Here is a 20,340-nt window from a genome sequence, read left to right on the forward strand (position 1 = left end):
AAGTTCTTCAAGTGGATTTATTATTTTAAGTACCACTCTTGACTTTGTGTTAGGTTTCCAACAACATCCGAGCCTTTAATGTCACAGTGGTGATCAGGGTGCCCGTGAAGCTTGGTGAAAAGGACATCTGGGCAAATCTGAGCACTTTGCAGGTAGCACATCATTTCGTCTGTGTAAATATAGCTGCATGAAAACACCTTAACCATCTTTGTTTAAGTGACATGAACTGTCTCCGTTTCAGATTCCAGACTGCCAATACAGCAATGAGGAAAGAGCTAAGGTCATAAATTTTGTTGGTCAGCTGCAAAAAAATAAGATAGTGGTAAGAACAATTCAATCATTTTTATACTGTATAAGTGGGCACTTCATTATGCATTAAATGTGCTCGACTGTCCCACAGGACTGCTCGGTGGCCACGTGCAGGGTGTTCAAGTGCAATAGATTCATGGGAAGGCTAGAGGGCACGCGGTACACAATATCTGCCAATATGAGTGCAGCATGGATCCAGCAGGTAATGCAGAAGTGTCTGTGTAAAAGGATGTGAAAGTATTTCATTCAACAGCCCATCTAAGTTTGCCATTATTCCCAAACAGATTGGACTCGACAAGGCCAAGTTCATCTTTACCAGCACAGTCAGTCTGGAATATGACAAGAACCAGTACATCTTCTTTTCGACATCGTCTATTAACAACCCTCCCGTGCGCAAGGTAATTTTACAATATGATGTCACAGTTTGAATGTATTGACTCGAATATTATTGTTTATTTCAGATTGAAACAGAGGTAGAAGTGTATCCCCAACCAGACTTTACCAAAGAGATAGTCGGGGGATCCTTAGGGGGGGTGGCTATACTGGTTATACTCTCAGCTGTCCTTTATAAGGTGAGAAAATAATTACACGAATAAATGAATAAATCAAACAAATAAATCCAGATAATATTCCAAATCTTTTGTATTCATAGGCTGGATTTTTCAAGAGTAAATACAAAGAGATGATTAATGATGCCGACGGCGCAGAAACAGACGGCGCAGTGAAAGACGAGGCCACGCTCATGCAGGAATGAAAACAAATTTTAAAAATAAAAAAATAATTTCAGCCTTTTGTTTGCAGCTGTACAAAACACTGAGGTCACGGTCCATTAGTCCTATTGGTGATTTCATACATTATTCAATAGAATTTCATGAGAACATATCAAGTGACATTTTTGCACTATTATTTTGTATAAGCTTAAACAGTGGCTGCAATTGTATGGAACAGACGTACAAACAACATCTTGAAAATATGTTAGTTTTTCATATCTTATGATGTATTTTATTGTATTCAGAATAAAATAACATTTAAAAAAACTGTTGAGGTACTTAATTTACTTGGGTTTGGCCTCATGGCAGCATTTGCACCGGCCAATAAAGCTGAGATTGGGGTTCCAAAGTAAGCAAATTGCATGGTACCACTTTTTGATACCCGTTTATTTGGCACCCACTGTGGTATGATAACTAAAGACTGGAGTTAAAAAAAAAATCCTCACTTCTGTTCGACAATTGGAATGGAATGGGCAGAACCCAAAGGTGCTATTTAAGAAAAATATATATATAAAAAAAAATTCATCACATTGTGTATTTAACTATTTAACTTGTGCAACTATTCATCATCAGAATTAAAGACAAGATAGTTCAGGGTTTATCGTTGCAAACAATTCCTTGGAGACAATTCCTTGAAAACTTAAAAGCCCTGCTTGATGGAAATGTGTCTAAAGCACAGTAAGTGAATTACCATAAGGGGGGTTAAAGGTGAGTCAATATTATATTGTCAGGGCTGCAATGAAAAGCCTCAAGTTTCTCCATGATATATGCATGCGACCAGGTAAACTGAGGTTGAAGCCACAAAGAAAGACAGGACTGAAGATCCGTAGGAACCTGGTGCACCTGCTGAGGAAGTAGCCGCAGGTGACGGCATGTCGCCAACTGTTGCCTTTAAGAATGATCCAAAACGCGATATTTTGGAAAAGATCTGAATGTTGGCACGGAGAGATCTAGTATCTGTTGCAACGAGGGCCGGCTCGAACCAAGATAAGTCTGACTTGCAGATTAGAGGGCCGCCATCATCCCCCTACATTGAGAATAAAGGCAATGAACAACATTATCCATGCATCCAAATTTGCTATGCATAAAGAAGCCTAGACATTTGTACATATGGGACTTGATGGGTGAATGAGCTCATCAGAAGGACAGTCCAGACTGGAAGCTTTGGAGACAAAGCTAGAGAGGCCAGATGGAGATGTTTTGAACATATGTAGAGGAGAGACACTGGAAATGTCAGTAAACGGTTACTAGGAATGGAACCACCACGTAGGAAGCAAAGGTGAAGACCAAAGAGGAAATTATGGATGTGGTGAGGGAAGTCTTGCAGATAGCTGGAGTTGGGGCAGAAATGCAGAGAACAGGGAGAGATGGTAGCGGATCATTTGCTGTTGCGACCCCTGAATACGGTTAGTCCAAAACGAAAGAAGACCTGATGAGATAAACATGGCAAATTGCAAACATATGGATAAAAGGAATGCACCTGTTGAAGGTCCAAGGCAGAAGTACAAATGTTCTCCTGATCAGAACCAGCACTCCCACAACTGACTACCTCAGTTTCAAGTTGTCTTAGACTTTCTGATTTCTCAATGCCTGCAGAGAAGACACACACTTATCTGAATATTAGTCTGAATATATTTTAAGCCATTTTAGTCAATCCAATCTCAATAGAAAAGCTGCATGGCCATTGTGCCCTCACTTCGACTTTTGTTTCCCTTTCCCCAGCCAGCTGTCCAGCAGGGAGTACCAGCGGGGAAGGATATTGCATTAGTGATGTCCAAACACACAGGCTGCAGGTAATCACTGAAGCTGACGCCCTTTGCTAGCTGCAGCACTGCAATGTTGGAACCTTGCAGCTTGCTTATAGTAATACTGTCAATGGCCAAAGACATTTCAAAGTCCTCCACGCCATTGACAAGTTTCTGTCCCAGATAGGCAGTCCAGTCACTGGCAGTTGGTATGGGGCTGTATGAAACATATATAGCATAGCGTGTGTAGCATATATAGCCTTAAAACAATCATTTTTACATTTACCAAATTAGAACTGGAATGTTAGAATTTTAACCTAAAATTTCAGATAAAATATACAAATTGAGCATGAATTACAGTACATTGATAAGATAGCGAGCTCGTATGCAGTACATACCTAGAGAAGCACTCAGCAGAAGTGAGGATGAATCTGGCGGTGATGAGAGTTCCTGCACAAGCGTAAGCCCCGTTTTTGTGGAGACTGATAACCCAAGGCCAAGTTCCAGCTGGTACAAATCCACGGTCACCTTCCACACGATTGTTCAAAGGTGCAGTACCGCAAACTTTCTCTAAATTAGGGCGTAAATAACAAAATACAAGACAGCGAAATGAAATAGTGCCATAGATGGGAAATAAATATTACATTAGAAGCATACAAAACACAGTAACCAGTGGGATTTGGTAGAGTTGTGCTTGTAGTTGTTGAGCCGGGTCCTGGTCCTTCCGTAGGCGTAACTTCAGTTACAGGAGGAGGTAGAGGACAATGGTAGTTGCGATCAGCATCCATCCCACTGGAATTGAACTGAACAAAGCCTGGCTTGTCAAAACCTATGTGGTAATTGATCCAGAACTGGTAGCGGGACACCCTTGTGTAAACCCCTAGGGTATTGGGAAGCGCACATCCAAAACCAAAGCTAACAATTCCGGATTGGATCCATGTGGAATCCTGCTTGCTGATCATTGGACCTCCTGAGTCCTCCTGAGGATGTGGAGAGTAATTGTGTGACTTTCAAAACGAGTAAAACCAGGAGGGAATGAGAAAAAGTAGTTACCTGACAAGAGTCTTTCCCTCCTTCCAGAACCCCAGCACAGATCATATTGTCTGTGACTGAGCCTTCTCCATTCAGGCAGTTACACTGTCTGTTTCCCAGAACCAGCACTTCCACTTCTTGTAGCGTTTTAGGGAAGGAGAGGGACACTACAAAGTACAGTGGCAGTATATTAGATGCATTAAACAAATGTCATCATTGTGTTTTATTTAGGAAAATTTTACTTTACTACCTATGTAGTGCCTCACCTCCTTCCTGGACTGTTCCCCAACCAGTGACCCAGCTATCAGTCCCATTGTTGATGACACTGCTACTGGCTGCCAGGCACACAGGTCTGATGTAATCTGTAAATGTGACTGCTGAGGAGACCCTGAGAAGAGCAATGTCATTGTCATTGCTGGAACTGCTGTAGTTTGGATGCAAAATGATTGTGTCAATGGTTCTGGACACTTCGGTTGGGTTGTCGCTCTTCACGTTCTGACGGCCAAGAGAAATCGACCATCCAATATTACTTGTGCTACAGAGACGATGCCAAAGGTTAGATAGTCAAAGCAAAAGAAATGTTTCTGTCTTCATGTAAGGGTGACCCACCTGGAGAAGCAGTGGGCAGCAGACATCACCCACTCTCTATTTATGAGAGAACCACTGCAAACATGGATACCAGACTTCTGCAGACTAGCCTGCCAGGGCCAACTTCCTTCTTGAGCATCTTCACCGCCATTAATCTTTGTGTTCAGTGGTGGGCTGCCACACACTGCAAAACGTGTTACATCATGAGAAGCCAAGGAGTGATATCAAGAAAATGTCTAACTTTTGATGTTGTTACACAACCCTGATGAGCTAAACTGTATTCTAAAGTACTCCAAAGTCCCTTAAGATCAGTGAAGTACTGAATTGCACTGAGTAATATAGTTCAGTTCAATGATTTGAAAAGAAAAAAAAGAAAAAGAAAAAAAATCACAGTTTTGCAATTTTTCTATAACAAAAAAGTTACTCGTGTATGGTTCAACAACCTACTCTTTGGGGAGGAACCACAATGGTACCATACCTAAAAGCTGCACCCAGAACACATTGATGTGCATGTTCCAAAGTCAAAACACAATCAGATCAAGTTAAAATTCCCAGCCATACCACAGGAACTGATCTGAGCTTTAACACTTGATGAAAACATGGCTTCAGTATCACTTCAATTCATTAAATGTCATGGAATTCTACATGCAATGTATTTTGACAATGCTGTGGTGGTGGTTGTCACGCACATTCAGCACTTGACTTGCTGGGCACTGGATCTCCAGTTGCATTTGGCCCTTCAGTAAGAGGAGGAGGCAGACCAGGACAAGTGTAGTTGCTGTCAGTATCCAGCCCACTGGAGTTGAACTGCACCAAGCCTGGCTTATCAGAGATGATGTGTGAGCTGATCCAGGAATGGTAGCGGGACACTTTGACATAAATGCCAGGCTGATTGGGCTGAGCACATCCAAAACTAACAATTCCAGATTGGATCCAAATAGAATCCTGCTTGCTCACCATAGGACTTCCTGATTCACCCTGAGGATGTTGAGTAGAACTGTATGTCAAAACATTTTAAAACCAAGTAGGAAAGAAGAAGGAGTCTACCTGACAAACGTCCTTGCCTCCTTGAAGAAAACCAGCACAGATCATATTATCTGTAATTAAACCCCCTCCATTCAGACAGTTACACTGTCTTTTTCCCAGAATTGGGACTTCCACTTCTTGCAGCATTGCAGGGAAGGGGAGAGGCACTAAACAAGACAGTGGCAGTGTGTCAGGGATACCCTCATTGTATTTCAATGTTTCATTAACAAACACTCTATTCTAATTAGGGAAGGGGGTCAATAAACGGTACAGTAAATAAATATAAGGTAAATTCAACAATTATTGGTATGTTTTTTAGGAACCTGTTATTTTACTACATAAGACGTCCCTTACCTCCTTCCTGGACTGATCTCCAACCAGTGACCCAGCTATTTGTACCATTGTTGAACACACTGCTATTTGCTGCCAGACACACAGGTCTGATGTACTCCGTGAACCTGACTACAGAGGAGAGTCTGAGCAGAGCAATGTCATTGTCGAAGATTACATTGTCGAAGAATGGATGCAAAATTATTGCTGCAACAGTCCTGGTCACTTCGTTTGGGTTGATGTCCTTAAGACTGTGACGACCAAGAGAAACGGACCAACCAAAGGTACTTGTGCTACAGAGAGAATGCCAAAGGTTAGTTGGTCAGAGCAGAGGAAATGTGTATGTCTTCTTGGCAGGGTGTCCCACCTGGAGAAGCAGTGTGCAGCAGACATTACCCACTCTCTGTTTATGAGAGACCCACCACAAACATGGATGCCAAAACTCTGCAGACTAGCTTGCCAGGGCCAACTTCCTTCCGAAGCAGCGTCACCTCCAACTATCTTTATCTCCTGCGATGGTATTCCACACACTGCAAACATATCATCTCATTATACACCAAGGAGACTGGTGAATAACCTACAATATGTCAAACTTTTCTCATTGTTTTACAATGCCAGTGGCAAACAAACTTGATAAAGTACACAACAGTCTTTCTAACAACAACCAACCAGTATAATTAATCCCTGCACCACCTTTTTCCAACCTACTGTTGGGGTACGAACCACAGTGGTACGATACCAAGAGGGACCTAGAATACTGCTATGCTGGATATCCCAAAGTGTAAACACAAGTCAAATCGATGTATCATTCCCTATCATACACAGTACCTTAGGGCCAGAGTTTATGTGTAGCATGAGTTGGAAACACGTTTTAAGTGCTATAACGATCAGTTTAAGCTCCTGTTATTGTTCTAGGAATACATTTGTAATGTATTTTGACAATACTGTGGTGATTGTGACGCACATTCAGCACTTGACTTGCTGGGCACTGGATCTTCAGTTTTAGCTGGTTGTTCAGTAACAGGAAGAGGGAGACCAGGACAAGTGTAGTTGCTATCAGCATCCAGCAAACTGGAGTTGAACTGCACAAAGCCAGGCTTATCAGAGATGATGTGGGAATCGATCCAGGACTGGTAGCGGGACACTCTGGAGTAGACTCCGGGCTGATTGGGCTGAGCGCAGCCAAATCCAAAACTGACAATTCCAGACTGGATCCAAATAGAATCCTGCTCGTTTACCATTGGCCCTCCTGCGTCTCCCTGAGGGTGTGGAGGAACATTGTATGTCAAAATATCTTAACATTTAAAAAACAAGTAGGAAAGTAGAAGTAGGCTACCTGACAAGCATCTTTCCCTCCTTCCAGAAAACCAGCACAGATCATATTGTCAGTGACTAAACCTAAACCGTTCAGGCAGTTACACTGTCTGTTTCCCAGAATTGGGACTTGCACTTCTTGAAGTGTTTCAGGGAAGGGGAGGGACACTAAAAAAATACAGCGACAGAGTATCAAGCATGTTCTCTATAACATAATTTTTAATAATGTTTTAATTTTGAATTTTTTTTATTAGAAGTGCCTCACCTCCCTCCTGGACTGTTCCCCAACCAGTGACCCAGCTATCAGTACCATTGTTGAACACACTGTTACTGGATGCCAGACACACAGGTCTGATGTAGTCTGTGAATGATACTGGTGAGGAGAGTCTGAGCAGAGCAATATCATTGTCGAAGCTGAAAATGTTGAAGCCTGGATGCAAAATTATTGTGTTGATTTTTATGGACACTTCGTTTGAATTGCTTCCCTTTAGGTTCTGAAGACCAAGAGAAACCGACCATCCAAACGTACTTGTACTACAGCGAGAAGGGCAGTGGTTAGCTGGTGAAAGTGGAAGAAACGTACGTCATTATGTTTGGGTGACTCACCTGGAGAAGCAGTGGGCAGCAGACAGCACCCACTCTCTGTTTATGAGAGAACCACCACAAACATGAATCCCAAGATTCTGCAGACTAGCCTGCCAGGGCCAACTTCCTTCTTGAGCATCTACACCCCCAACAATCTTTGTGTTCATTAGTGGGATTCCACACACAGTACTCGAGATGCTGGGCATTGGCTCTTTGGTTGTAGCTGGCCCTTCAGTAACAGGACGAGGTAGACCAGGACAAGTGTAGTTACTATCAGTATACAATCCACTAGAGTTGAACCACACAAAGCCAGGCTTATCAGAGCTGATGTGGGAGTTGATCCAGGACTGGTAGCGGGAGACTCTTGAATAGACTCCAGGCTTATTAGGCTGACCACAGCCAAAACCAAAACTAATGATTCCAGATTGGATCCATATGGAACCTTGCTTGCTTACCATTGGACCTCCTGAGTCCCCCTGAGAATGTAAAGAGGAATTGTCTGACAAAACATCTTTAACCTTTTAAAATGCAAGATGGAAAGAATTTCCCTACCTGACATGCATCTTTCCCTCCTTCTAGAAAACCAGCACAGATCATATTGTCTGTGACTAAACCCACTCCAATTAGGCAGTTACAGTGTCTATTTCCCAGAATTGGGACTTCCACTTCTTGTAGCGTTGCAGGGAAGGGAAGAGGTACTAAACAAGACAGTGGCCATGTGTCAGGTATACTCTAATTTTATATGTTGATATTTTATTAAGGGAAAGTGTATTTTACTGAAGGGTCAATGCCTCACCTCCTTCATTGACTGTTCCCCAACCAGTGACCCAGCTATCAGTACCATTGCTGAACACACTGCTATTGGCTACCAGACACACAGGTCTTATGTAGTCTGTGAACATGACAGGTGAGGAGAGTCTGAGCAGAGCGATGTCATTGTCCAAGCTGAAAATGTTGAAGCCTGGATGCAAAATGATTGTGTCCACAGTTTTGATCACTTCATTTGGGTTGTTTCCCAGCAGGTTCTGACGGCCGAGAAAAATTGCCCATCCAAAGGTACTTGTGCTACAAACAAAACACCAAATGTAAGATGGTCAAAACAGAAGAAATGGTTCTGTCTTCATGCTAGGTTGACCCACCTGGAGAAGCAGTGGGCAGCAGACATCACCCACTCTCTGTTTATGAGTGAACCAGCACAAACATGGGTACCAAAAATCTCCAGACTTGCCTGCCAGGGCCAACTTCCTTCTTGAGCATCTTGACCACCAACTATCTTTGTGTTCAGTGCTGGGCTGCCACACACTGCACAATGTTATCTCATTAGAATCCAAGGATGCCGTAACACATTATCTAGAAAAGGTTGAACTTGTCACATGCAATGCCACACTTATGACAAACTCAAAGGTCTTTTAAACAACAGAAAAGGTGTTTCCATCAAAGACAATAGTTGAGTTATGAACAAAACAGTGTTTTTGTGAATTTACATTTTCAAGAATTGTGAAGACTACCAAAATAACAACAATGGCCAGTTTTCAGAAACAGACCCTTGGCGGAGGAAGCACAGTAGTATAATACCTCAAGGGTCTAAGCTACATTATATAAAATACTGCAATGCTAGATGTCCCACAGTGGAAACCAGATCAAGATTTACCATTACCAGCTGTAACATGGGGGCTAAGTTGAACTTTCCCACTTGATTGAAACATGGTTCCAGTGTCATATCAGTCAAATAGAACACATGTTCTTTTCATATAAATCTACATGCAACATATGTTGTAACTGCTGTGGTAATAGTGGAACGCACATTCGGCACTGGGCGTAACATCAGGAGGAGGCAAAGAACATGTGTAGTTGCTATCAGCATCCAGCCCATTGGAGTTGAACTGCACAAATCCTGGTTTATCAGAGCTGATGTGGGAGTTGATCCAGGACTGGTAGCGCGACACTCTTGCATAAACCCCCGGATTATTTGGTCGAGCACAGCCAAATCCAAAACTGATGATTCCAGACTGGATCCAGATAGAATCCTTCTCACTCACCATTGGACCTCCTGAGTCTCCCTGATGGTGTGGAGAAAAAAGTATCTGTCAAAACATCTTTTAACATTTAAAAACAAAGTAGGAAAGGAAAACTAGTCTACCTGGCAAGCATCTTTCCCTCCCTCTAGAAAACCTGCGCAGATCATATTATCTGTGATTAAACCCTCTCCAATTAGGCAGTTACACTGCCTGTTTCCCAGAACTGGGACTTCTACTTCTTGTAGCGTTGCAGCGAAGGGGGGAGGCACTAAAAGGTACAGTAAAATAATATGACATACATTCAACAAATATCTTTTTTTTTTTTTTTTTTTTTTAAAGAAACGTTACGTTACTACCTAAAGAGTCCCTTACCTCCTTCCTTGACTGATCCCCAGCCAGTGACCCAGCTATTAGTACCATTACTAAACACACTACTATCGGCTGCCAGACACACAGGTCTGATGTAGGCTGTGAAGATGACTGCAGAGGAGAGTCTGAGCAGAACAATGTCATTATCGAAGATTACACTGTCAAAGTATGGATGCAAAATTATTGTGGCAACAGTCTTGGTCACTTCATTTGGTTCGATGTCTTCTAGCTTATGGCGACCAAGAGAAACGGACCAACCGAAGGTACTTGAGCTACAGAGAGAATGCCAAAGGTTAGATGGTCAAATGGGAAGAAATGTATATGTCTTCATGATAGGGTGGCCCACCTGGAAAAGCAGTGGGCAGCAGACAGTACCCACTCTCTGTTTATAAGAGAACCACCACAAACATGGCTACCAAAACTCTGCAGACTAGCTTGCCAGGGCCAACTTCCTTCTTTAGCTACGTGACCTCCAACTATCTTGTTCTTCTGTGATGGTATTCCACACACTGCAAACATGGCATCTCTTTATAATACGACAGACTGGTAGATAACACAGAAGATGCCCATTGTTTCATTGTTTTAAAATGGCAATGGCAAACAAATTTAATCATCTACTCAAAAGTCTTTCTAACACTGAGCAGTACGGTTAATCCAAAACGTTTGTGAGTTTCCTTCACCACTTATTGCCAGCCTACTCTTGGGGTAGGAAACACAGTGGTACCATACACAAAGGGACCTAGAATACTGCTGTGCTGGACATCCCGATGTGTAAACACAAACCAAATCACTTCAAAATTCTCTGTCATATCTTAGGGGCAGAGCTGAGGTGTAACACTAGTTGGAAACATGTTTTAAGTGTTATTGACAATCAATTAAAACTCCTGGTCTTCTCATAGGACTCTGCATGTAATGCATTTTAACAATAATGTGGTTATTGTGACGCACATTCAGCACTTGACAGGTAAGGCACTGGATCTTCGGTTGTAGCTGATCGTTCAGTAACAGGAGGAGGCAGACCAGAACAAGTGTAGTTGCTATCAGCATCCAGCCCACTGGACTTGAACTGCACAAAGCCAGGCTTATCAGAGAGGATGTGGGCGTTGATCCAGGACTGGTAGCGGGACACTCTGGAGTAGACTCCGGGCTGATTGGGCTGAGCACAGCCAAATCCAAAACTGACGATTCCAGACTGGATCCAGATAGAATCCTGCTCGTTTATCATTGGCCCTCCTGCGTCTCCCTGAGGGTGTGGAGGAACATTGTCTGTCAAAATATCTTAACATTTAAAAAACAAGTAGGAAAGTAGAAGTAGGCTACCTGACAAGCATCTTTCCCTCCTTCCAGAAAACCAGCACAGATCATATTGTCAGTGATTAAACCTAAACCGTTCAGGCAGTTGCACTGTCTGTTTCCCAGAATTGGGACTTGCACTTCTTGAAGTGTTTCAGGGAAGGGGAGGGACACTAAAAAAATACAGCGACAGAGTATCAAGCATGTTCTCTATAACATAATTTTTAATAATGTTTTAATTTTGAATTTTTTTTATTAGAAGTGCCTCACCTCCCTCCTGGACTGTTCCCCAACCAGTGACCCAGCTATCAGTACCATTGTTGAACACACTGTTACTGGATGCCAGACACACAGGTCTGATGTAGTCTGTGAATGATACTGGTGAGGAGAGTCTGAGCAGAGCAATATCATTGTCGAAGCTGAAAATGTTGAAGCCTGGATGCAAAATGATTGTGTCAACATTTATGGACACTTCGTTTGAATTATTTCCCTGTAGGTTCTGAAGACCAAGAGAAACGGACCATCCAAAAGTACTCGTGCTACAGAGAGAATGCCAAACGTTAGCTTGTCAAAGAGGAAGTAATGTATACACTACGTCTTCATGTTTTGGTGACCCACCTGGAGAAGCAGTGGGCAGCAGACAGCACCCACTCTCTGTTTATGAGTGAACCACCACAAACATGAATACCAAGATTCTGCAGACTAGCCTGCCAGGGCCAACTTCCTTCTTGAGCATCTACACCCCCAACAATCTTTGTGTTCAGTGGCGGACTGCCACACACTAGGAAAAAGAGGTTACGGTGAATTCATGAGGAGAATGTTCATTCATTCAGACAAATCTTTATATTTCCCATTAGAACTTACCATCCAGCTGAGCATACGACTCTGGGGAAACACATACGGACACAAACGAGAATTATAACTTGTCTAAACAGGTTGGTTGACATTGAATAGCTGAACACACGGTACAATTAGTGACTTAATTTTCTCAAAAATATGAAACATATTTCAACCAAAGAGTTAACACCTTCCACTATTTTAAATTAACTACATTTTGATCATGACAAATTGGCCCTTTGCAAAGATTAGACTAAATACATATATAAATTGGTGTACATCATAAATACAGACATTTTACTCCATGAAAATTACATTTTCTAGTACTGTTTAAAATAAAAAGGTTGTAGTGCCTGTCTATATGAATTTATAAAAGGTTAAAATAAAAAATAGAAGGTTAAAATAAACCTATCCATTCATTTTCTGAGCCGCTTCTCCTCACTAGGGTCGCGGGCGTGCTGGAGCCTATCCCAGCTGTGATCGGGCAGGAGGCGGGGTACACCCTGAACTGGTTGCCAGCCAATCGCAGGGCACATACAAACAAACAACCAGTCGCACTCACAGTCACAGTCACAGTCACACCTATGGGCAATTTTAGTCTCCAATTAATGCATGTTTTTGGGATGTGGGAGGAAAGCGGAGTGCCCGGAGAAAACCCACGCAGGCACGGAGAGAACATGCAAACTCCACACAGGCGGGGCCGGGGATTGAACCCGGGTCCTCAGAACTGTGAGGCTGACGCTCTAACCAGTCGTCCACCGTGCCACCGAAAATAAAACTAATAATTCAAAATAAAATAATATATACATATGTGGAATCCAGCACGCCCGTGACCCTAGTGAGGATAAGCGGTACCAAATCGATTTATAAATAACTACAAATTCTGTATTTTTAAATACATCCATCCATTTTCTATTCCACTTATCCTCTTTAGGTTCAAGGGTGAGCGGCGGCATAGCCCCCTAAAAAAAAAATATTAAGTCACCAAAGTTCAAAATTCCCTGTTTTGTGCTCTGTCAGGGTTTAGAGTTCAATTGAAGTGGGTTCATTTACAATTCATGACAATATTATTTTACCAAGATGAAATAAAATGAAAAAAATAACATCCAGAATGAAACACAATACATTTTGTAAAAACTTAAAAACTTTAAAAACTCAAGTCATTTTCCCAAGTGCATGTCACAATACAATATTTCCAAATTTTCAATTTTATATGTCACAAAAAATTAGACTGATTTCAACAACAAAAATTCTAAATGTTGCACTAAGGATTCATTGATATTGTATGAGTACAATCATTTATACAAAAAAAGAAACCACACCACAGCTAGCTTCCTGTTTGAATTTGACTATACAGTATATACTACTGCAAAATACTCAAATGTCACATGATCATGCAAAGCACAAATAAATCATATTTTGGGTGATTTGTTTATGCTCAAAACAATACAGCATACAAAAGTCAAGAATTTCAGTGCAACTTACTTGCAATTAAAAGGATGACCAGAGCCAATATATATTCCCTCCAAGCCATTGTGTAAATTGACAACTTCTTGCACGTCACTGAATATAAGCTTGGGTGGTCATGTCACCTGCAAAAGGGTGAGCCCATCCCATTGCCCCCTCCCCCCCCCCCCCCCCCCAAAAAAGGTGAACTACTTCCTTGTTCATTTAATTTGATGGAAATGCGCATGCAGAATTGTCATCACTTACCTTACTTTCAATGTGAAGTGCCTGAAGTAAATACTGCAAATAGTTGACATCTCACAAAGTTGACAAACAACATTTTCAAAAGAGGCTTTTCTGTCAAGGACAATTATGCATTCTTTAGGCCTTTTGTGAAACATGATTGTTGACTATCTGCTGCTGACATGCCCATAAAGTCTTCACAGCCCCAGACCAATATATTGGCCCATTGTTCTGATAATTTCAGAGGTTGAAGTGGGCATAAGGAGAGATGTCCACATACATTTTGGTTATGATTGATGCCAGTTTTGGGACATTGAGCTAGTTCTTTTTAATGGAGAATAAAATCCTTAACGTCCATCCATCCATCCATTTTCTGAGCCGCTTCTCCTCACTCGGGTCGCGGGCGTGCTGGAGCCTATCCCAGCTGTCATCGGGCAGGAGGCGGGGTACACCATGAACCGGTTGCCAGCCAATCGCAGGGCACATACAGACAGACAACCATTCGCACTCACAGTCACACCTACGGGCAATTAGAGTCTCCAATGAATGCATGTTTTTGGGATGTGGGAGGAAACCGGAGTGCCCGGAGAAAACCCACGCAGGCACGGGGAGAACATGCAAACTCCACACAGGCGGGGTCGGGGATTAAACCCCGCTCCTCAGAACTGTGAGACTGACGCTCTAACCAGTTGGCCACCGCGCCGCCTCCTTAACGTCCATAAAATCCAATATATTGGGCCGATCTTTCTGATATTTTTACTGGCTAAAGTGGGCAAAAGTAGAAATGTCCACAGAAATTAACTAATGCTTGCAGTTCCATCTTTTAGTTAAGTGTTCGCCAAATTGCCTCCCAGCGCATGTTGTCTGAGATAAAAACGGCACTAGGCTTTAGAAATTCTTGCTGCACTACATTCTTAGGGTAAAGAACTGAACATGAATTGACGCTTTCTACCACAGGGGCCAAACTTGTTTTGAGCAAGGGCTACAACATAGTTTCATGGTTGCCCTCAGGGGGACAGTGGGAGCACACACACACATTGTTTTGATAATCGGTAGAGGTGGTGCTGATGGGACTTTGACGCCCCCAAAAACAGATCCAAGTTGGCCCCCCACTTTGAACGCCACTGATTGGGAACACAGCCGCTTCTCAGTTATCAGAGGGTGTGCACACTTCTGCATCCACATTATTTTTTTTTTTACTTCCCCCGTTCGAAAATATTTCTTTTAAAATCCAGTTGAGTCGTACAGGTTATAGACCACATTAGTGGGTTAAAAAGTAATAAAATTATTGAGTCTCATTTTCTTAAACTCCCCTTTAAATCTAAAACTCAATCTCAGTTTGTTACACACTAAACGAAACTGATAAGACATAATCAATAATTAAATAAGCACTCTATGAAGAGAAGTTAGCTAGAAATACAATGTTGTTATTATTATTATTCAATTGTTTTTATTTTGGGGGGGACGTATTGAAGAATTAATGTAGTTGTTTTTTTTTTTGCTAAAGCTTTTGCACATCTTTAAATAGGTTAACGACCTAATTTTTCCAACTTTATATTTGTTTTTTTTAAACAATATTGTTGTCTTGTTTCAGGTACCTTTGTTCAGTCAAGTCAATATTTAACTACGTGTTTGACAGTATTGTTGATTTGATTTGATGTTGTTTTGGTACATTTTAAATTATTTGTATACACTGTAAGTCAGGGATCACCAATCTTTTTGAAACTGAGAGCTACTTTTTTGGTTACTGTACAGTACATTTAAAAAAATCCCACAGTAAAAAAAGTGTTCATATTCAAACTGCGGATAATGTTACAGTGTCTTACAATGTTATTAATATACACATTTTTAGCAATAAAACCTCTGCCGCGCTTTTTATGAATACGTAGGCCTACTATGTTACTGTATTTTAATGTTGTCCATTAAAGTGGTACTTGGAGAGCTAAGTTTTTATGTGGTACTTAGTGAATAATTTTTTTTTTAATTAAAAAAAGAGAACCACTGGCCCAGATAAAAGTCACTGTATCAATTGATGCTTTATCAATTACAATGTTATATAAAATCAACCCCAGTCTGCTCGTCGGGATTTTTTTTTATAATTATTATCGTACTAATCATAATCCCTCAAAGAAAAAAAAAATAACAATGAATGATCAAAATCAATATCATTGGTCTACTCATTTCTGCGCAGAAGCGTCGAGAAGCATGGGAGGGTAAGAACTTACTCTGAGAAGTAAAAATTGTAACAATTATATTTTCAAGATCATGTGTCATTATTTAAAAATGGTGGCAATGAAAATGAGGAACAAATTACATTTTAAGAAGTTGTTGTTGTTGTTGTTTTTGGGTGTACATTTTAGTTAATCTGAAGGATAATTTGCTCACCTTCCCTTCTGTTTCATACCTTGGTGTAAATGGGCTTATATTTCTGGTGAATTTGAATTTTAGCCTCGTGTGGCTAAAAGGCGTTATTGCAAAGTAAAAGAAAATGGCACGATTATCCAGGGGCGAAAGTGATTCATTGCAACGTAAAAACTGCCATCTTGTGGCATTTTAGGGCGTTACAGAAAGAGCACTAAATACAAAAAGTGTTTGTGTGTTTTTTTAGCAACTAATTGAGGACAGGTCGCCAATGGGCGCGGTTTCAGTGTCATCGTTTCGTTTTGCTGTTTTTTTTTTTTTAAGAGATCGGTTTTGGGTATTGTTCAAGTCCCACAAAACAATAATAATATCAGTCAACTTTTTATTCAGCACTGTGTAATCAAATGCATGAGGCCGGAAACAAATATATTTTAAAAAAAAGCTGACTGCAGACTGAAAAAGTGAGATGGAGCCTGTTTTTTTGGGTGTAAAGTCTCAGCAGGAGTAAACAAGGCAGTAACACCACAGATGTTACTTTGGGCCAAGATAAAGAAAGGTGTTGAATGTAACATTTTTGTTTTGTTTTGTTGCAGGATTATTAGCCCGCCTTCTCCTTCGTGCCCTCGATGGCGCTCCTTCGCTTGAGGTTGGTGTAGAGCAAAACGAAGTTGACGATGTAAGTAGACACGCATACCATGCAGAAGTCACCCAGCACGAAAGCCAGAATGGAGGCCAGGTAGATCGAGCCGGCCACTGACACCCAGGAGGACAGCACCAGGAACACAGCGGCCTTTTTGGACAGCAAAAGACCTTTTGGACAGCAAAAGAACAAACACATGACCGAGTGAGACCATCGAGGAAATACTCTAAAGGGGCTTGAAATAAACTACGCTTGACTATTTTTAAAAATGCATACCTATTATACATTTGGGGAGCGGCACGTCAGTCAAAAAAATAAACATTTTAGTGTTATTACTTCTTTGTACTTTAGCTTTAGGCCAATTAAAGCTCTGTTATGATTGTGACGTATCCTCAGATAAATCTGACATCATATTACAGGAATAAAGTTCTTTTTTTTTTTAACAACAAAATTGAAATCTTCTCGAGAACATACACATATTTCTTAGAAAATAAAGGTGTCTTTTCCAGAATAATAAATGACAAGAATACACTTTTAGTTTTTAAAATTAGCTTGTTAAAATATGACTTTCTTCCCTCATTAAATTTTGCCATCATAGTCTTATGACTTTATCTTGGAAAAATGCAACTTTCTTCTTGTAAGAATATGACTTTTTATCCTGGCAAAATATGTCCTTGTTCTTGTACAGATTTGAGTTTTCATTTCTTGAAAATATCCAACTTCATTCTTTACATTGAAACCCCCCAAATATTCGCGGTTCAGCATTCACAAATGACCCATTTTGCCAAACCTATTCTCTCTAAGATGTAAACTTATTGAATCCCCAAAACGCAAAAAGTTTGAAAACTCCTGCACGAAGAACTATAACTGTTATAAAACATCCATCCATCTTCTGAGCAGCTTCTCCTCACTAGGGCCGCGGGAGTGCTGGAGCCTATCCCAGCTGTCATCGGGCAGGAGGCGGGGTACACCCAGAACTGGTTGCCAGCCAATCGCAAGGCACAAACGAACAAACAACCATTCGCACGCACAGTCACACCTACGGGCAATTTAGAGTCTCCAATTCATGCATGTTTTTGGGATGTGGGAGGAAACCGCAGTGCCCGGATAAAAACCACGCAGGCACGGGGAGAACATGCAAATCCCACACAGGCGGGGCCGGGGATTGAACCCGGGTCCTCAGAACTGCATGTCACAATGCTATATTTCCAAATTTTACATTTTATATATATACTAAATATTAAGAGGGACGCTGCACGGTGACCAACTGGTGAGAGAGTCTGCTTCACAGTTCTGAGGTCTGGGGTTCAAGCCCCAGCCCCGCCTGTGAGGAGTTTGCATGTTCTCCCCGTGCCTCCGTGGGTTTTCCCCCGGGCACTCCGGTTTCCTCCCACATCCCAAAAACATGCGTGGTAGGTGGATTGACGACTCTAAATTGCCCGTGGGTGTGAATGTGAGTGTGAATGGTTGTTTGTTTATGTGTGCCCTGCGATCGGCTGGCGACCAGTTCACGGTGTACACCGCCTGTCGCCCGAAGATAGCTGGGATAGGCTCCAGCACGCCCGCGACCCTTGTGAGGATAAGCGCTACAGAAAATGGATGGATGGATTAAGATGGACACCATCACATGTACAATATGCCAGTAAATACAATAGCTTATCTCTACCTATCAAATTTAAGTTGCTCTATCTAGCTGAAAATGTACAGTTTGTCCCTTCAACAACGACAAAGCAAATGACTAAAAATATATGTTTCAAAATAGCTGGAACGCAGACCAACATTCTGGTTTGTGCTTTTTATTGCTGTTGCTCACAACCACGCACGCGGTATCTGTATTCTATCGTTTGGGGATGCCAAACTAACCCAGGCCAAGCTGCAGAGTATAAAATATGATTCCAAGAACACTGTTGGGCTGGTTCAAAGGGCTATCTTGGGCAACAAAGAACTGGACCAAGCCAAAACCACGTCCCCATCTGTAAAAAATAAATACATGACAAAAATAAAAAATAAATACTGTATACATATGAATAGATAGCTTGGTAAAAAGAAAGAGCTAAATAGAGAAATAGCTAGATAGGTTGGAAAGAGAGAGCTAACTGGAGAAAGAGATACCGTAGCTTGATAGAGAAAGCGATACAGCTAGCTCGTGAACTAAATAGCTACACAGAGAAAGAGAAGTCATTGCGACTTGACAGTACGACATGATAAATACGATTTGCAAAAAAGTTGACGGTCACTGATTGACACCTCGTAATGTGATGCCTTCTGTTTCCGATTGGTTGTTTTTCCTCGGGTGCGGCAGTTGCTTGTATATTACAGCTAGCGCAAGATGGGGCCAAAGACTCACCAAGTGCTTGAAATATTTAAAATACAGTTACATACACTCAATATATGGAATCACAATTTGCATTTTAGAGTTAATACACGGAAATAGTATACTCAAATCTTTCAATTCAGCTTTTAGCTCCAAGGGAAGCGCATTTCACAATTTGGGGTCAACGGACTCCAAGGCTCAAGTTCACCTTTAGTTAAAATACAAATAATAACAATAAAAAAAGTTAAACAAAAACAACAAGTGATGATTTCCCCAATCTTGCTAAATCGTGTTTTTTTGTTTGTTTGTTTGTTTATTGGGGGTGGGGGGGGGGGGGGGGGGTGCACGGTACAACCACCACGCATGATTTGAAATTAGGTGAGAAGTCCTTCCACGAGATTGGGGGTGTTGTAAAACGTGGCACTGAAGGGGGAGGATTCCGGCCACAAGAGCCCGTTGATTTAAGCCCCACCAACACCACGGCATCACAGTGGCCCGTGGGCGCATTCTTGTAATAAAGTGTAATAGAAACAACAAGAAAACAACACCTGGATGTGAAAACTTTGGAGCAGCTGACAGACTCTCCCAGGTCGCACATCGCTCTGTAATCGGGGTCGTGCTCTCGGGACAGTTCCACGTGAAGCGCGTAAACTGACAAAATCAAACCAAAGACGCACAAAAGCACGCGCACTGTCCTCTCCCACTTAGGTAAGCCTACTGCTACTGCTACTGCTGCCATGTTTATATCCTCGCAAAAAAATGACGTCCACTCCTTCTCTCGTCGGGAAGAAAATGATGATTTGCTGCCAATGTAGGCTGGGATGTGTCCTGTCCCTTTAAGCAGCTCGTTTGTTGATTGGCCCTGGGAGTTATAGCCCCGCCTCTTTACTTGTTGATTGGCTCTGATAGTTCAAGCCCTACATTTTCATTGGTGTGCCAGAGATGGAACAGGCCAGGGCGCAAAGTGGCGTCACGCTGTTTATTTAGTGAGGTGCTAAACCTACGTCAACACAAATACATCTCTTTTCGGTAAATACACCTCATTTTTACACTGTAAATAAATAAAAGAAAAACATATAGCGTATCAGCGCAGGTATCCCGCCTTCCCTGCTCTTATTGG

General features: G+C 41.7%; 3 protein-coding genes, 1 long non-coding RNA gene and 1 pseudogene across 6 annotated transcripts in view; 2 read left to right on the forward strand and 3 right to left on the reverse strand.

The window, feature by feature from the left end:
- Positions 1-1,341, forward strand: part of LOC133417996 (integrin alpha-M-like) — a 15,062-nt gene extending 13,721 nt beyond the window's left edge. For both annotated transcript variants that reach the window (XM_061706296.1, XM_061706295.1), the window contains 6 exons: positions 54-152; positions 242-322; positions 401-511; positions 594-707; positions 771-881; positions 962-1,341. In XM_061706296.1, coding sequence (XP_061562280.1) covers positions 54-152; positions 242-322; positions 401-511; positions 594-707; positions 771-881; positions 962-1,063 — 618 coding nt within the window. In that variant the 3' untranslated portion in view covers positions 1,064-1,341. The remainder of the gene's footprint in view (positions 1-53; positions 153-241; positions 323-400; positions 512-593; positions 708-770; positions 882-961) is intronic.
- The window catches only part of aldoab (aldolase a, fructose-bisphosphate, b), a 24,632-nt gene extending 21,325 nt beyond the window's left edge, over positions 1-3,307 (reverse strand). The window contains exon 1 of the mRNA XM_061706307.1: positions 3,223-3,307. The gene's annotated coding sequence lies outside the window, so the exon portion shown is untranslated. The remainder of the gene's footprint in view (positions 1-3,222) is intronic.
- Positions 982-13,819, reverse strand: LOC133417995 (uncharacterized; annotated as a pseudogene).
- LOC133418011 (uncharacterized) lies at positions 2,823-13,855 on the forward strand. Of its 2 annotated transcripts, XR_009770412.1 has the most exons (7): positions 2,823-2,872; positions 5,901-6,084; positions 6,158-6,318; positions 7,369-7,490; positions 7,606-7,693; positions 8,279-11,760; positions 11,876-13,855. It is a non-coding gene; the product is annotated as an uncharacterized LOC133418011 (long non-coding RNA). The 2 variants fall into 2 exon arrangements; XR_009770411.1 differs by having other exon boundaries at positions 7,606-11,760.
- Positions 13,856-16,631: 2,776 nt separating this feature from the next.
- On the reverse strand, positions 16,632-20,020 carry vkorc1 (vitamin K epoxide reductase complex, subunit 1). The gene is made up of 3 exons (XM_061706316.1): positions 19,769-20,020; positions 18,770-18,879; positions 16,632-17,076 (listed from the first exon to the last, which is right to left on the reverse strand). The coding sequence occupies exons 1-3, from the start codon at positions 19,957-19,959 to the stop codon at positions 16,865-16,867; spliced, it is 513 nt and encodes a 170-aa protein (XP_061562300.1). The 5' UTR covers positions 19,960-20,020; the 3' UTR covers positions 16,632-16,864.
- Between the last annotated feature and the right edge of the window lie 320 nt (positions 20,021-20,340).

The sequence above is a fragment of the Phycodurus eques genome, chromosome 19, assembly GCF_024500275.1.
Source record: "Phycodurus eques isolate BA_2022a chromosome 19, UOR_Pequ_1.1, whole genome shotgun sequence".
NCBI lineage: Eukaryota > Metazoa > Chordata > Actinopteri > Syngnathiformes > Syngnathidae > Phycodurus > Phycodurus eques.

What these genes read in the sequence shown, in the direction of transcription:
- vkorc1 (XM_061706316.1), bottom strand. Translation starts at nt 19,959, where the DNA reads ATGGCAGCAGTAGCAGTAGCAGTAGGCTTACCTAAGTGGGAGAGGACA. An exon ending in TCCAAAGTTTTCACATCCAG is followed by an intron (nt 18,880 to 19,768) that starts GTGTTGTTTTCT and finishes TATTTTTTACAG; the next exon opens with ATGGGGACGTGGTTTTGGCT. An exon ending in TACTCTGCAGCTTGGCCTGG is followed by an intron (nt 17,077 to 18,769) that starts GTTAGTTTGGCA and finishes GCTGTCCAAAAG; the next exon opens with GTCTTTTGCTGTCCAAAAAG.